At 37.7% G+C, this 16,606-nt stretch overlaps 1 protein-coding gene across 20 annotated transcripts in view; it reads left to right on the plus strand.

Annotated features, from left to right (window-relative positions):
- The window catches only part of ABI3BP (ABI family member 3 binding protein), a 234,530-nt gene that overhangs the window by 153,263 nt on the left and 64,661 nt on the right, over nt 1-16,606 (plus strand). For 8 of the 20 annotated variants that reach the window (XM_060198467.1, XM_060198449.1, XM_060198451.1 and 5 more), the window contains 11 exons: nt 524-577; nt 1,589-1,672; nt 3,504-3,563; nt 4,394-4,444; nt 5,442-5,525; nt 7,262-7,321; nt 7,828-7,911; nt 9,511-9,570; nt 10,555-10,635; nt 11,802-11,858; nt 14,484-14,567. In XM_060198467.1, coding sequence (XP_060054450.1) covers nt 524-577; nt 1,589-1,672; nt 3,504-3,563; nt 4,394-4,444; nt 5,442-5,525; nt 7,262-7,321; nt 7,828-7,911; nt 9,511-9,570; nt 10,555-10,635; nt 11,802-11,858; nt 14,484-14,567 — 759 coding nt within the window. The remainder of the gene's footprint in view (nt 1-523; nt 578-1,588; nt 1,673-3,503; nt 3,564-4,393; nt 4,445-5,441; nt 5,526-7,261; nt 7,322-7,827; nt 7,912-9,510; nt 9,571-10,554; nt 10,636-11,801; nt 11,859-14,483; nt 14,568-16,606) is intronic. The other 12 variants (XM_060198460.1, XM_060198469.1, XM_060198450.1 and 9 more) reach the window with 11 other exon arrangements.

A 16,606-nucleotide genomic window follows, 5' to 3' on the forward strand; every position in this document is an offset into this window, starting at 1 on the left:
GTAAAGGAACAGCAAATAGCAAGTAGGCAGTGTATTGAATCTGACAAAGGATGAACACTGTTCTCTTAGTGAGTGATCCCATAAGATAAATTGGGGTGGGGGGTTGATATCTGCTCAAAGGCTTAAATTGATGCAGTGGACTTAAATGATTTTTCTGTATAGATCTATGCTTTTTTCCCCCTTAGAACTAAAGATGTCCAATCTAATATACCACAAATTAAGAGATTGTTCCTCACCTCATTATATTAAAGGTCACTATTTCACTAGTGACTTAGTCTGTTAGTACAGTCTTCTCTTGAGTACCTGCTATAGTTGGTGGATAGACTCAAGCATGATTTATTATCCTTCCCTCCCACCTCCCTCTTCATCCTCCAAAGTTCTGCCTCTTGGTGCTAAGTCCTAGTCCTTTCTTTGTACAGTCCAACTGCTTCCCCCCCACCAAGCATTTTTTTATTAAGAGAAGTTTTCTGATATTTCGATATTCACTAAAATCTCTCTGGTTTCTTTTGTTACTTGTGATCAGTTGCCCCCTCTGAACCTGTTGTTCTTAGAAGTGAGGCTCCAGTGACGGCAGTAGGTAATGACATTTTCCATTAGCACTTAACTGTTTCTGCTCATTTCAAATCCATTTCATCACCATCATCCTCATGGCTTCTCCTGCTTCATAAGACTTACATGTCATCTTCTGTTATCATTTAGATATTTCTAAGTCTATTGAATAGAATGAAAACAACCAACCTGGTTTTCAGAGTCAGGTATGAATTTAGTTTGCATTTCTGCAAAGCATTGCCTCTGTGGCATCGTATTTCCATAGCGTTAATCACGTTCTTGTTACTGAGCTTCAAAAACAATGTGGGTTGGGGCTGAGAGTTAGTCTGTCCTTGATCCTAAGCTTAATTAGTACATTGTCATGATGTATGGCATACTTCTTGTGTGGATATAAATCCCTGAATTGTTACTATCTGTGTGATTGTGGTTTTGCTTTGCTGTTGTCAATAATGACTTAGTCTGTGATAATAATGACTAGAAATGACATACAGTAAATGCCCAATGCCAATTAATTTAAATTATAAGCACTATCATTCATATACATATTATCCCACCCCCTTGGTAACACTACCACTCTTTAGTAGGTTTGAATTTTTTTGTCTTCCAGAATTTCCTTTAAGAATCTACTTGAGATCTTCCTGAACATGTTTCTGTGCAATTTTTATTTTTCAGAATAATATAAATTATGTAAAAGGGCAGTAGTGGCATACCTGGTTGAGCACACATGTTACAATGCTCAGGGACCAGGGTTCAAGCCCCTGATCTCTACAGGGGGGAAGCTTCACAGGTGGTAAAGCATTACTGCAGGTATTTTTCCCTCTTTATCTCCCCTTTCCCTCTCAATTTCTGCCTATCTCTGTCAAATAAATCAAGCAAACAAAGGTAAAGGGGCAGTTATCAAAATAGAGAAAATTTTTTAGCTTTAGAGAAGAGTTTTGCTTAAACTCAGGAATTTTTTTAACAAGTATGACCCTAACCACGACTTCTGAAACCTAAGAGGGGGGGAGCACCCAATTAACCTGAGTTTTTCTTCTTTTAGCTCCAAAAGTTCCTCAAAGAACTCACCAGCCACACCTCAAGCCTAAAATCACACCAAGTCCTGCAGCCCCTCAGACTGAACTGGGTAAATGTGCAGATCTCGGTCAATTCTGTGGGGTTCAAAGGAAGTAAGGGGGCAAGTCAGGGTCAATGACTGCTTCCACACCACAGCCAGCAGTGAGGACCCTGATGAGGAGAGAGGTCTGATGTGATAGTTTGGTTCCTTGTGTTTTGTGAATGAGTATTATCTCTCTAAATATCTTGGGATGTTTTTTTATCATTTTATTGTGAGGGTTAATGGTTTTAACAGTACAGTTGTTGACATAAGGGTTCAATTTCTCAACTCACAATGATAGATGTTTACAAACACCTTGACTTATTCAATTCTATTCATCCTTTAAAAATATTGAACACGTACAGTAGACTAGAACAGCTACAGAATGAATGTATTTAGACAAGTAAGAAATTATTTCTTGGTAACTATAAAAATGTGTAAACGATAGGAATGATCCAGGACAGGATTTGATAAACACTTTCTATAAAGGGTTAGACAGTAAATATTAGGAATTCTGTGAACATATAATCTCTGTTGCCTATTGTTATTTTTTTTCTTTCAACTTTTTTTTTTTTACAACCACATGACAAGATTTGCCCTATGGGCTATAGTTTGTCTACTCTTGTATTACAGAAACAATCAGGGTGAGTGAACATATGTAGGAAGGACTTTAGTGTTGGGATCACTGTAGATTTGAACATCTGGGGCCAATGTAGGAGGAGAAGTACAGATGATAAAAATATATGTGGAGATCAGAGAGAAGAGCTAGAGATTTATCAGAAAATGGTTATCAGGCTTCCAAAAGTTTTGAATGTTGAGCTTGGGATTTCGTGTAAAAAAATATTAGTATCCATTTCCCAAGCATTTGAGAGACAGCTATCTACTGTATTATTTTTTAATGTCTTTATTGGGGGATTAATGGTCTACAGTCGACAGTAAAAATACAATACTTTGCACAAAGCTCAAGGACCGGTATAAGGATCCCGGTTCGAGCCCCCGGCTCCCCACCTGTAGGGAGTCGCTTCACAGGCGGTAAAGCAGGTCTGCAGGTGTCTTATCTTTTTCTCACCCTCTGTCTTCCCCTCCTCTCTCCATTTCTCTCTGTCCTGTCTAACAATGACGACGGCATCAACAACAACAACAACAATGAAAAACAACAAGGGCAACAGAAAGGGAAAATAAATTTTAAAAAATACAATAGTTTGTACATGCATAACATTTCCCAGTTTTCTGGTTAACAATATAACCCTCACTAGGTCCACCAGTATTATTACACTGTATTATCCATTATATTATTACATACTGTAGTATCCTTCCTTGTCAAACAAAGGTTATATTCTCTCTATCCAAAGATAAATTCTTAGCAAGATGAGTAAGATCTATTTTGGTACATTATGTAGACAAAGATACTCAGTCAGAAATTTAAGGGACGTGACTAACTAACTTACATAAAAAACTACATGAAGGAGGCCAGGTGGTGGTGCACTGGGTTAGGCACATATAATACAAAGTGCAAGGACTCTCCTGCTAGGGTCCTGGTTTGAGCCCCCAGATCCTTCCTGTGGGGGGGGAGGGGGTTGCTTCACAAGTGGTCTGTAGTTGTCTATCTTTCTCTCTCCCTCTCTATCTTCCCCTCCCCTCTCCATTTCTCTCTGTCCTATCAGAAAAAAAAAAAGCCTTTATGAATAGAGTTAATAGTATCACCTGAATCCTCTAAAATGATAAGACACTTAACCCTCAGCTCAGAAGGTGAATATTATTTGGTAATTAAATCATTGTGGTAAATTTTCTTCTGAAGTTACTGTTCTGAGATTTTATCTATGTTTAATATTGAATTAATATTTTATTGTTTTTTGGTCAGTTCCTGCTACAGTCTTTGAACCAGTTACTCCTATAAAAGATACTCCAGACACAACATTTGGTAATGTCATTTTTTTTTTTAACTTGTCAACAAGTGCTTTTTCTGCCCATTAGCAAACTCATTCCACTCTGGTGACATTCATTTAATTCTACATCTTAGGAGAACTGAACTTGTATAAACCAAGTTACCTCTTGTCTAAGAAAGCCAGACCTGAATCTAATTTAAATGTCTTCCTCTCCCCAGTAACCTTAATTTTTTTCATGCCACCTTACATTTTTTTAGCAGATGGATTTTACCACTTTACTCTTTTTCTATCCATCATATTACTTCATTTATTTTTTTATCTTTTATATTTTTATATTATAGAATTACATGTTGATGGGTTTGAATCCACACCATTCCCACCACCAGAGTTCTGGATCTTCACTCTCCCCACTGCAATCCACCACTGTTCCCCTAAAGTTTTAGACATGGGCCAACCATCTTCTCTACAACTGTCCACATTTATACATAGTTGCCCCTTCTTTTTCTGATTCACTCCTCTCTTTCCCTCTAAGCCACTCATGACATCATAATTGCCTCCAATTATATAGGTACTTAGGTCTTCAACTTATAAATTTTAGGGAGACAATTCAATCTATAATACCCCCCAGTAGAATTTTTTTTAAAAAGACTAGCAAAATATTTCACTTGGGTAGTGTGTTACTTTCTCATGAGCACAACACAGGTTCAAGCCAGACTCCCACTGCACTAAGGAAAAAAAAAAAAAATATATATATATATATATATATATATATATATATATATATGGAATTTTGTACTACCAGGATTCACTTTGAAATGAATGCCATAGCTTGTCATACATTTTGTAAAACTTTTTATTACTTCAGTTCCTGTTACAGATCTCAAACCTGTTACTTTTACTACTCCTGGGACATTAGGTAAGGACTCTATACCATTTGCCAAGTGCTTTGGTGTTCATTGTGAAGTTCATTCAGTGTCCGTTCTATAGTAACCACCACCATCTTCTGTTGCCATTCAGTCAGTTTCTTTACCTAAGACTACTGTTGCCTCTTTAAAAAAATGAGTTCCTGTTGCAGGAATGAACAAACTTAAAACATTTCAGAATATTTACCTGCCATCTAGCACACAAGAACTGCTGTGTTATCTATCTGTCATGTTAGCATTCTCTCTTGAAACTAAGTTAAAAAAAAAAAGCTTGGAATCTATTTCTTATACAGGCTGGCCAATAATAACAAATATCAACTACTCTTGCTCTTCTTTAAACATTTAAAATCTCTACATTTAAATCTGTTTTCTATGGTGATACTTTAAAGATGTGTATTATTTCTAATACAGCAAATATATTCCTCAGTGTGGAAGCTCAGTTTCTTTTTTTTCTTTCCTTTTTTTTTTTTTAAATGTCCTTCTTGGGGGATTAATGGTTTACAGTCGACAGTAAAATACAATAGTTTGTACATGCATAACATTTCCACATAACAATACAGCCCCCAATAGGTCCTCTTCTGCCATGCTGAGTTTTTATAGTCATTTTCATTCTAAATGAAAAAATACATAGTATATATGTGTACATATATAAATAGAGATATGCACATGTGTGTGACTTTGCCTTCAAAGTCCCCTCAATGATAGTTTCACATTGACATTATAGTGGTAAAAAATTAGGATGGAAGTAGATAGCATAATGGTTATGCAAAGAGACTCTTATGCCTGAGGCTCCAAAGTCCCAGGTTCAGTCTCCCTGCACCACCATAAACCAGAGCTGATCTGGTTTAAAAAAATTTTTTTAAAGTAATAAATTAAAACTATAAAGATCATTTTCTATCACTTTAGAAAGTCTAACTAGCCTTGGCAAAAACTCTCCTCAGGATTCAGGGCCCCGAGACCTACAGTAACACAAGGCTTTTCTTTTTATAGTTACTAAAGTATCACACAGAACCCGTCGTCCACGTCCCAGACCTAAAACTACACGAAGACCTCATGTACCTCAGACCAGACCGGGTAAATCTGTGTTTCCTTGATTTAGGGGGGAACCCTAGTGGCTATTTCCAGTGGGAATTCATAGCAGTGCCAATTCCTTATTCTAAGTGTGAAGTCATGAGTTTACTGGTAATTCTTCCTCTGCCTGGGAGCCAAGGAGAATGTGACAGAGAGATTCATATTGTGCCAAAATTTGTTGTTGCTATGAGCATCATCTTTGAAACTCTACCTTTAGTATATTTGCAAAATATCAAGATGGAATGCACTTGGACCCTAGACCTACTACAAAATTTGAAGAATGGGAAAGAGTAGTGAGCTCAGAGAGAATTGGAAGTAATAAGGGTCACCCATAAAGGCACTTTGGTCTGCCTGAAACAGACTGTCCTAGTTCTAGAAAGTTTAAACATGGTTGTTGCTGCTATGTATAAAAGGGTCTGTCTAGTCATTTGAAAGTGAAATTTGAGGACCTGATTCACAAATTTCATTTTGATATAAGACAACAACTATTTTTGATTTCTTCTACTTCTGGATCTCTGACAGATGTTCTACTAAGAATTATGAGTGAACATCTTTAGTCTACTCTCTAATGTGGCATGGTTTGGACAGAAATTTCAGATTCTATAAGTGAAATTTTTGACAAATCAATATAGTTATCTTTGTTAGTCAATTGTAATGTCATTATAAGATTTATAAACTAGGGTCGAGGTGGGAGTGCATCTGATTAAGCACACACTTTACAGTGCACATAGTCCCACGTTCAAGCTCCTAGTCCCCACCTACAGGGGGAAAGCTTCATGAGTGGTGAAGCAGGGCTCCAGGTATCTCTGTTTCTTTCCCTCTCTATCATACCCTCCCCCTCTCAATTTCTCTGTTTCTATCTAATCATAAAAAAATAAAAATCGGGAGTTGGACGGTAGTGCAGCAGGTTAAGCACATGTGATGTACAGCACAAGGACTGGCAAAAGGATCCCGGTTCAAGCCCCTGGCTCCCCACTTGCAGCGGACTCACTTCACAGGTGTTAAAGCAGGTCTGCAGGTGTCTGTCTTCCCCTCCCTCTCTCTGTCTTCCCCTCCTCTCTCCATTTCTCTCTGTCCTATCCAACAATGACGACATCAGTACAACAATAATAACTACAACAACAATAAAAAGACAAGGGCAACAAAAGGGAAAAATTTAAAAATAAAATACTTAAAATCTTTTTTAAAAGAACTAAAAAAAGATTTATAAAGGATTGCATTGTTAGAAAAATACATCATGACTTTTCTGACAATCCAATATTTTCAAGTATACATAAGTACAGGTCATCAGACTTTTATTTTCTATTTTTTAAATTTGAAATTAATGATTTACAAGTTGGTAAGATTACAGAGTACAGTTCTGTACAGCACCCCCACCAAAGTCATCAGATTTTTAAAGACATTTTTCTAAGTGCCTATTAGGTAAATGCATGCACATATTCCCAGTGCAGAGTTTTCCATAACAGTTAGAATGTATTCATTAAAACCAAGGGCATTTTCATACTAACTTGAGGCATTCAAAATATTTAAAAAGCTAAACCTAAAAACTGGCCACAACTATAATTTGCTCAATTCTCTAGAAATAAGTCATCTGTTCTTTTTCTCAGTTAAGAGGCTTCCCCCCCCCCTTGTTTCTGTAGAAGTATTGCTATAAAATCAAGATTTGTTTAAATGCGAATGTCCTAATTTATCTCATACATTTTAAATTCTCTTTGACTTGCTGTGCTGTTTTTGGTCAGTTCCTGCTACAGCCCTTGATCCTGTCACTCTTGGGCCTGAGACGCCACCACCAACATTAGGTAATGATATACTATGTTTCAGCAAGGTTTGTTTTGCTTGTTGTCAAACCCAGGGTTTCATCTTATGACAATGGCGGCATTCTTTGTAGTCATTCATTTACATTCTTCTTAAAACTAAGAAAGGTCTTACATTACCTATGAGCTATTCATGTGTGGACTATTTTAGAATATTGATCATTATCTACTTGAAGTTATTTTATGTAAGCAGTGTTAATGGCAAAACTGATTTTTTTCAAACATGAGTCTCTACCTCTATTTAAACAGATAAAATCTTGTAGTTATTATAAGATCAAAATAATTCCTTCACTGCATCTACATGTCTGCCTTTCTATCTTCAAGTAAGCTATGATCCGAAGAAAAATTTAAAGGGTTTATGTGGCCAAAACTCCTAAAAAAGGTAAACATCTAACAAGTAGTAGGATAACCAGAGTCATGTTTTTGCCTCCCATAGCCCCCACACCCATAGGAATGCAGTTACATAGTAACCTAAAAATTTCTTCCTTCAGCTCCTAAAACATCTCAACAGACACAACATCCATTCCCCACACCAAAACCTGTACCACATCCTGAAGCACCTGAGTTCAAACCAGGTAACATGTATTCCTAGTTTTAAAAGCTCCACAGCCTAAGCCAACAGTGTTTATCTCAAAAGTAATTGCATTTGTTGGGGGCATCCAATCTGCCCCACGGGATAAAATGCGGCAATTCCTCCCATAGAAATGGCAAGATGAACAGATCTCTGGGAAAATGAATAAGCGATTCAGTTATACTTTACTACTGTGCATCTTACTAATTTCTACTTAACTTCTGAAATAGAACATCTTTCTAAAACCTAACCAATATTCATTTCAAATCAAAAAATACTAATATCTTCAGGATGCCTTGTCATATTATACAATTGGGGGTGTTTATCATATATAGGTGACATAGTCTTACATACTATAACAGTTGAAAAACAAACTTGTTCCTGATAGACAAGGCAAAGATAGTTTTAGAAGTTATCTATGCCAATACCAGATTGAGCTTGGGGATGCTACCTGGAAGATGTGCTAGGTATATAAATATTTAGAGCAGGGAAAAATAGATTAAGATTGAGTAGAACTGGGGCCAGGTGGTGGCACACCTGGTTGAATGTACACACTACAGTGTGCAAGGCTTGGGTTCAAGCCCTCTGTCCCTTCCTGAGTGGGGGTCAGAGGAAGTTTCATGAGAGGGAAAACCTTGATGCAGTTCTCTCTCACTCACTCCCTATGTCTCCCTCCCCTCTCAATTTCCCTCTATCCAAAGTAAAAAATTAATTAAAAAGAAAACTAGATTTTAAAAAAAATGTGTGGGCGAGTCGGGCTGTAGTACAGCGGGCTAAGCGCAGGTGGCACAAAGCACAAAGACCGGCATAAGGATCCCGGTTCGAACCCCGACTCCCCACCTGCAGGAGAGTCGCTTCACAGGCGGTGAATCAGGTCTGCAGGTATCTATCTTTCTCTCCTCCTCTCTGTCTTCCCCTCCCTCTCTCCATTTCTCTCTGTCCTATCCAACAACGACAACAACAATAGCAACTACAACAATAAAACAACAAGGGCAACAAAAGGGAAAAAATAAATAAAATAAATATAAAAAAAATGTGTGGAACTTTGAAATCACCATAGTATTACATGAATGAGTAGAAAAATTAGGATGAGTAAGATCAGAAAGCGGCTAATTTAGCAGAGGCCAACTAGTTGAAGAATGTAACTCTTAATAATGTCATCAAGGGTTCTCATTTCAAGGTGGAATTCAAGCTTCTCTGAATCTTATTGGACTCCTACACTGAAGATCCTTAGACATATAATGGAGCAGTTCAGATCTGATTCAGTATACAGCATCAAGCTCATCTGTGCATCCTCAGTCATGAAACTTTCTTAAGAATGGAGAGATAGCATATATAATTCATCATGATAGGAAGTTTCAATCTCTTCCCAGTAGTAAGGTCTTAGCAACACTTATATCCTCATTTGACTTTTATAGTTAAAAGAAGTAGTTGACAGGTCTAATCCCATTTTAGGAAATGAATAATCTACTTCTCTAGCAACTTTTAAAAGCTACTGTGTAGTTCTAAAAACTATTATATTAATATATTTTATTCTTAAGTAGATGTTTTGAGTTTTCACTTAAAATAATATTTTAATTAATTTTTAAATAATTTTGGCCAGTTCCTACTGCAGTCCTTGAACCTGTTACATTCAAAACTGAGTCTTGGGTGACAACACAAGGTAATAACACTGAGAGCCTCAGTAATTTTCTTTTCATTCTTACTGTCAAGCCCATTCCATCAGTCATATCTATAGGTTCATTTGTTTCAGAATACTACATGATCGTCATCTGTTGTCATTCTATTATATTCTTCATTCTAAAAGACTTTGACTCTTAAGTTATCTCTTGTTTTTAAGAGAGCTATGCATGAAATTCATTCAGATCATCTGTTAGGCTTGTAACCATCTGAAATTGTTTTGTCATCTTATGTGTATTTAAAATGAATGATTGTTAAAATTCTCCTTAAAAAGTGATTTTCTTGACTTAGATATTGATTAAGGTGTCAGAAAGTTTTAGTCTAAGGTTCTATTTTTTAAAATTCACATTTTTTTTCTTAGAATCATAGTTAATTATATCGATGTTTTTTTTTCTTGCCACCAATATTATCATTCCCAGCAGTCATTTATTTTCCTTTGATTGGGGAGGGGGGAGGTGGCAGAGGGAAGAGCAAGAGATACACCTGTGGTACTGCTACACTGCACATGAAGCTTCCCCCCTGCACTTTAGGACCAGGGGCTTGAACCTCAGTCCTTGTGCATGGTAGTGTATGCAATCTACCAGATGTGCCACTGTCCAGTACCATTATTTTAGTGATCCATCAGTGTTTGTCCAGCCTGTCACCATCGTCAAAATATTTTGCAGTGGGGGGTGGGGGGGGCAGGGTAATAGCGCAGCAGGTTAAGTGAATGTGGTGCAAAGGGCAAGGATAGGCGTAAGGATCCTGGTTCCAGCTCCTGGCTCCCCACTTGCACATTTATATATTATTCATCCTGAAAGAATTTTTGATTCTAAGAGAAGACGTGGTGCAAATTTGAAAACAATAAATAAATAAGTTTTCTAACATATGATGAAGTTCTAATTTCATAAAATTCTGTCATCTTCTATGTTACCCATAGTTTATGAACTGGAGACTAAATACTAACTGAAGATTTTCCTTTCTTCAGCTCCTAAAAAATCAAAGCGGCCCCATCGTCCGAAACCCAAATCTAGAACAACAACTACTGAGACACCTCAAACCAAACCGGGTAAATGTGCGCCTCAGGTTAAAGGAATGAGTCCTAGAAGCTCTTGGGAGTCTGAGATTCTATTAATGGTGGGACCTATAGCCCATGTGAATCAAAATAGTGCAGACACAGAATGCTCTGCCACTGATGAGTTAGTAAAGAAAGCTATGGTGGAGGAAGATCTGAATAACAGCCAAATTCCATATGCTTTGGGAGCAAAGATATTCTCTTTTCACATGTATTTTTTTCTTCTTTATTCTATTCTAATAAGAACCAAACATCTTTTTTTTTATTTCTTTATTGGGGGATTAATGTTTTACGGTCGACAGTAAAATACAATAGTTTGTATATGCGTAACTTTTCCCAGTTTTCCACATAATTCAACCCCCACTAGGTCCTCCTCTGCCATCATGTTCCAGGACCTGAACCCTCCCCCCCACGCCAAAGTCTTTTACTTTGGTGCAGTACAACAACTCCAGTCCAAATTCTGCTTAGTGTTTTCCCTTCTGATCTTGTTTTTCAACTTCTGCCTATGAGTGAGAGCATCCCATATTCATCCTTTTGTTTCTGACTTATCTTACTTAACATGATTTCTTCCCAGCTCTATCCAACATTGGGTAAAGAAGGTGAATTCACCATTTTTAATAGCTGAGTAGTATTCCATTTTGTATATAGAGCACAACTTACTCAGCCACTCATCTGTTGTTGGATACCTGGGTTGCATCCAGGTTTTGGCTATTACAAATTGTGTTGCTGTGAACATAAGTATATACAGATCTTTTTGGATGGGTCTGTTGGGTTCCTTAGGATATATCCCCAGGAGAGGAATTGCAGGGTCATAGGGTAGGTCCACTTCTAGCCTGCTGAGAGTTCTCCACACCGCTCTCCACAGGGGCTGGACCACTTTACATTCCTACCTTACAGTGCAGGAGAACCAAACATCTTAAACAATATTGCACATTGTTATTTCAGAAAACAAACATTATCTTCCATTTCCCCATCTTCACACCTTTAACAAGTATTTCAGAAATTAAATTACTGTACATCCCTTTCTTTTTCTTTTTATTCTTTATTGCGGAATTAATGTTTTACATTCAACAGGCTGTACATCTCTAGAAGCAATACTGTACTAGTAAGATTTTGTTCGCTAACTTTTCACAAGTACTTATTTCATTGCTGTTGATAAGTTCTTGTTACAGATCTTGAACTTGGTACTCTTAGAACGGAAGCCCCAGAAACCACGGGTAATGAGAATGTGTGTCCTTCAAGTCTTGCTTTTCCTTCTCATGGTCATGTCATTGTAGCCACTGGTTTCTCAACATCTCACAATCATTGCATCACCCTCATTTGTCATTTCATTACTGTCTTTATCTTGAGATCATGCTAAAGTCTTCTGTCTTAGCCGCTGAACTAAAAGAACTGTGCATAAACTCATTTCTGGACATCAAGCTGCTTTGTGACTGCTGAGCAATCATGTAATCATGTGCATTTGTTTAAATAATACTATTTTAAACTTTAGTTCAGACATGAGTGTCTATTTCTTATCCACACTGCTTATCCCTCATTGTAAAAATACCATGTTACTTTGTTTTTAGCATTTTTTATTAGAATTTATGTGATTACATTGAGGGATTCGTATGTTGTGTCAAGTAATGTCTTTAGCAGATTGTCAAATTTTTGAAAATACCTGTCTTAAGAGCTTAAAACAGTAGGTTTCCATGGTAACATATATAGTTTCTTTCTCCTCTATGATTATTAAAGATTATTTAATTTTCTTTCTTTTTTTAATATTGTCTTAACCAGCACTACTCAGCTCTTAATTATGGTGTGTGGGGATTGAGACCATAAATCCTCAACATAAAAGTCTTTTGCATAAGCATTATACAGAGTTCCCACCCTCTTAATTTTCAGCAAATTGATAATCACTTTGAAATTATGATGAAACTGTTCTTTAGTTTATACATTGATCCTTATGCTTCCAAACATATGATATCACTAATATATTCATAATTATTTAGGTGACATTTGCCTCAACCTAAATGGAAGAACAGCTGATAAGACACTTTTTTTCTGTAGAATTAGTAGTGTACTAAAAATCTTAAAAAGAAAGAAATGGAGTCTGTGTGGTGGCATACCTGGTTAAGTGCACATGTTACTATCACAGGGTCCCAGATTCAAGCCCCCCGGTCTCCACTTGCAGGGAGAAAAGCTTCATATACATGGGGAAGCAGTATTGTTGGTATTTCTCTCTTTCCTTCTCTATCACCCCTTCCCTCTGTTTTTTTCCTTTCCTATCAAATAAATAAATAAAATTTAAAATATCTTAAAAAGAAAAAGTGTATATTAGATAACATTAAAAAAAAAGTTGCCCCAGAGTAGGGCAATGACACACCTGCTTGAGTACACATGTTACCATGAACAAGGATCCAGGTTCAAACCCCCACTCCACACTTAGACTGGGGGAAGCTTCATGAGTAGTAATGCATTTTTGCAGGTATCTTTCTTTCTCCCTCTTTATCTCCCCTCTCCTCTTAACTTCTGTCTGCCCTATCAAACAAAAAAAATAATAATAAGTTAAAAATATATATAACAGAAAGAACTTTCCCATCTCTATTTTATGAGATTAAGTATTTAAACATGGTTTGGCCAAGTCTGTAAAGTACAAACTTCTTTCATCTCATTTCTAAAAAGCTAAACACTAACTTCTGACATCCATCTTAATGTTAAATTTGCTAAATCATTTTTGTTTATTTTCTTTTTGACCAACTCTCCCTACAGTCCTTGAGCCTATCTCCCTTATAACTTATATTCCAGAAACAACACTAGGAAGTTATATTTTGTGATTCTCAATTTTGTTCCATTCTTTATCAAGCAAGTCTAGCATCATAATCAAGTTTTCAATAGCTTCAAAAGATTGCCTTGTGTTTCTGCTGTCTTTCAACTTTTTATTCCTCATTGTATTTTTAAAAATTTTTTTATTATCTTTATTTATGTATTGGACAGAGACAACCAGAAATTGAGAGGAAAGGGGGAGACGGAGAGGGAGAGAAACAGAGAAATACCTGCTGATGTGCTTCATGACTTGTAAAGCATCCCTCCTGCAAGTGGGGTCCTTGAGCACTGTAACAAATACTCTCAACCAGGTGCACCACCACCTGGCCCTCATTCCTAATTCTATTGAAGACTCTTTAAAGAGTTACCCATGGGACCAGGCGGTGGTGCACCTGGTTAAGCGCTTTCATTACAGTGCACAAGGACCTGGGTTCAAGCCCTGGTCCCCACCTGCAGGGGGAAAGCTTCATGAGTGGTAAAGTAGGGCTGCAAGTGTCACTCTGTCTCTTTCCCTCTCTATCTCCCCCTCCCCTCTCCATTTCCCTCTGTCTCTATCCAATAATAAATAAATGTTTTTTAAAAATAGTCACTCATTATTTCTAAAGGTAGGCATGGATCAGTATCACAACATCTATCATATCAATCCAATTTGGATTTTTGCCATGTACATTTGTCTAAAGGGTGCTTAGATTTAAGCTGAGTACAAATAATGATATTTTATGTATATTCTCTAGTTAAATTAACCTGTAATAATCTGTAGAAAGGATTCTTTGATACAGTTAAATTTCTTAGAGCACTCTAAGATAATAACCTAAAGTCTAGCTGTAGTCCTTGGCCTTTGTTTTAAGATTAAATTTATGATATCTTCACTTCAGACTTAATTTTAAATGTCTTTATTGGCAAAAAAAAAAAAAGTAAAATAGGGACTATTATCAGTCTATAAAATTATGTCCTTAATTTCAAGGAAATATATTTTTAGAAAATCTATAGCCTTATTTCTAAAACTACCTGAAGTAATTTAAAATTTCTTCCTTTAGCGCCTAAAACATCTCGCCGAACACGCCGTCCACGTCCCACACCCAAAACCACAGCAAGTCCTGAATTGCCTCAGGCCAAACCCGGTAAATGTGTTATTCCATGACTACTGTCCCAGTGGGTCACAAATTAATGTCTCTGATGGGAAGTAACATGAACCCTAACGGTGAAGATCTGACTATGAGTAGCATCTGCTTCCCTTGAATGATGATCCTGGTCTCATTAGTGATGTGTTTCCAAGACTGGCATAATCTATCACGATTATCTATTTCTGTATCTCCATTTAAGCACATATCCTACTTATTGTAATCATAAGCACATAAACATAGGTATATTTCAACTTCTAAAAAACATACTATTACTTCCATCTATATGTGGCTTCTGCTTCCTCAGTGAGTTCCTATCCCATTTCATGTTTCATCTAATAATTCTCAATTCAAGAGCTACCTATTTGTTTTCTTTGTTGTTGCTGGGGTTTCACCAATCCAGGATGACATTTTTAGATATATGGAGAGAGAGAAAGATAGAGATGAGGGAGATAACACAGCATAAAGCTTCCTCCAGGGGAGTGGGGGCCAGCCCTGAACCTAGACTACTTGTGTGGAAAAGGAGGCAGACTAAGTGAGCTATTTTGCCAGACCTGGGGTTTCTATTTTTAAGGAGTTCTTCAAACTCATTGAAGTTATTTTTCAGAAATGACAAAGATGGGGCTTACTAACATGGACTTGTGATTTCTCTGTCCTCTGTGGGAGGAGACTCACAGTGCTTAGCAGCTCTACAGTTTCAGAGTTTACTAGAAGCTCATGCTTGAAGTTCTGTGTGGCAGCCAAATTCATTATGTGCTAGCATTTGAGTTTTAGCATTTGGATTATCTGGCAAAAGATTCCTCTTACTCAGTTTCTTATTCCAGTCTTTTAACTTTTTAATGCCACTCTTTGATTTAAGCAAACAAATATACAGGGGTGGGGAGTAGAGATAGATAGCATTATAGTAAAGTCTGAAACTTCACCCACTCAAGTAGGAAGGCCTGGAAGCTTCTTCACAGTCTGGGTGCCAGTAGCCAACCCCCTCCCGTCTCCCATCCTCCCGTATCTCCAAACTCAGTGGCCAGTCACCTAACTCAAGTTGGACGTGCTAAGATCGACCCAGTCTGGAAAAGAGAAATTTCCCATGAGTGGTCATCCCACTTCCGGTTATCTTGTCCATCTCCAAAACTCTCTCCCTTTACACTGTCTGAACTGGAAGACGCTTTGAAGAGGGTTAAACCGGGAACAGCTGCTGGCTATGATAACATCACCCCAGAACTCATTCTTAACCTGGGTCCCGCGGCAAAGAAGTGGCTCACTACATTCCTGTCCCACATCTTGGAATCTGAGTCTATGCCCAAAGTTTGGCGTCGTGCGAAGATCATAGCGGTTTTGAAACCAAAGAAAGACCCAACACTGGCCGCCAGCTATAGACCAATTTCTCTCCTCTCCGTGTGTTACAAACTCCTTGAGAGGCTGCTTCTGTCACGTATTTCTCATCTTACAGAGAAATTCCTATCACCCGCCCAAGCTGGTTTCCGCCCAGGAAGATCTACCTGCGAACAAGCCCTGGCCCTCTCAACTTACATTGAAAATGGATTCCAGAAGAATTTAAAGACGGGTGCTGTCTTTGTTGATCTCACAGCAGCCTATGACACGGTCTGGCACTGTGGTCTCCTGGTCAAGATCTCAAGATGCCTGCCTCCATGGGTGGCCAACACTATATCGTTTCTCCTCCAAAACAGAAGATTCCAGGTACATCTGGGTGACAAGTCTAGCAGATGGAGACTTGTCTCAAGTGGCCTCCCCTAGGGCTCTGTTCTGGCTCCTACACTATTTAATATTTACATCAATGACCTCCCAGAAACTTCTTCAAGGAAGTTCGTCTACACTAATGACATCTGCTGTGCAACTCAGGCATCCAAGTTCGACATCCTCGAGGAAACACTCACGAAAGACATGTCTCTGATATCTGATTACTGTAAAAAATGGCGACTAATCCCTAGCACTGCAAAAACGGTATCATCTGTTTTCCATCTACACCATGCCTCGGCCTCGCGTGAGCTTAATGTGCAGCTTGGCGGTAAGAGAATCCGGCA

Source organism: Erinaceus europaeus, chromosome 9 (assembly GCF_950295315.1).
Source record: "Erinaceus europaeus chromosome 9, mEriEur2.1, whole genome shotgun sequence".
Lineage (NCBI taxonomy): Eukaryota > Metazoa > Chordata > Mammalia > Eulipotyphla > Erinaceidae > Erinaceus > Erinaceus europaeus.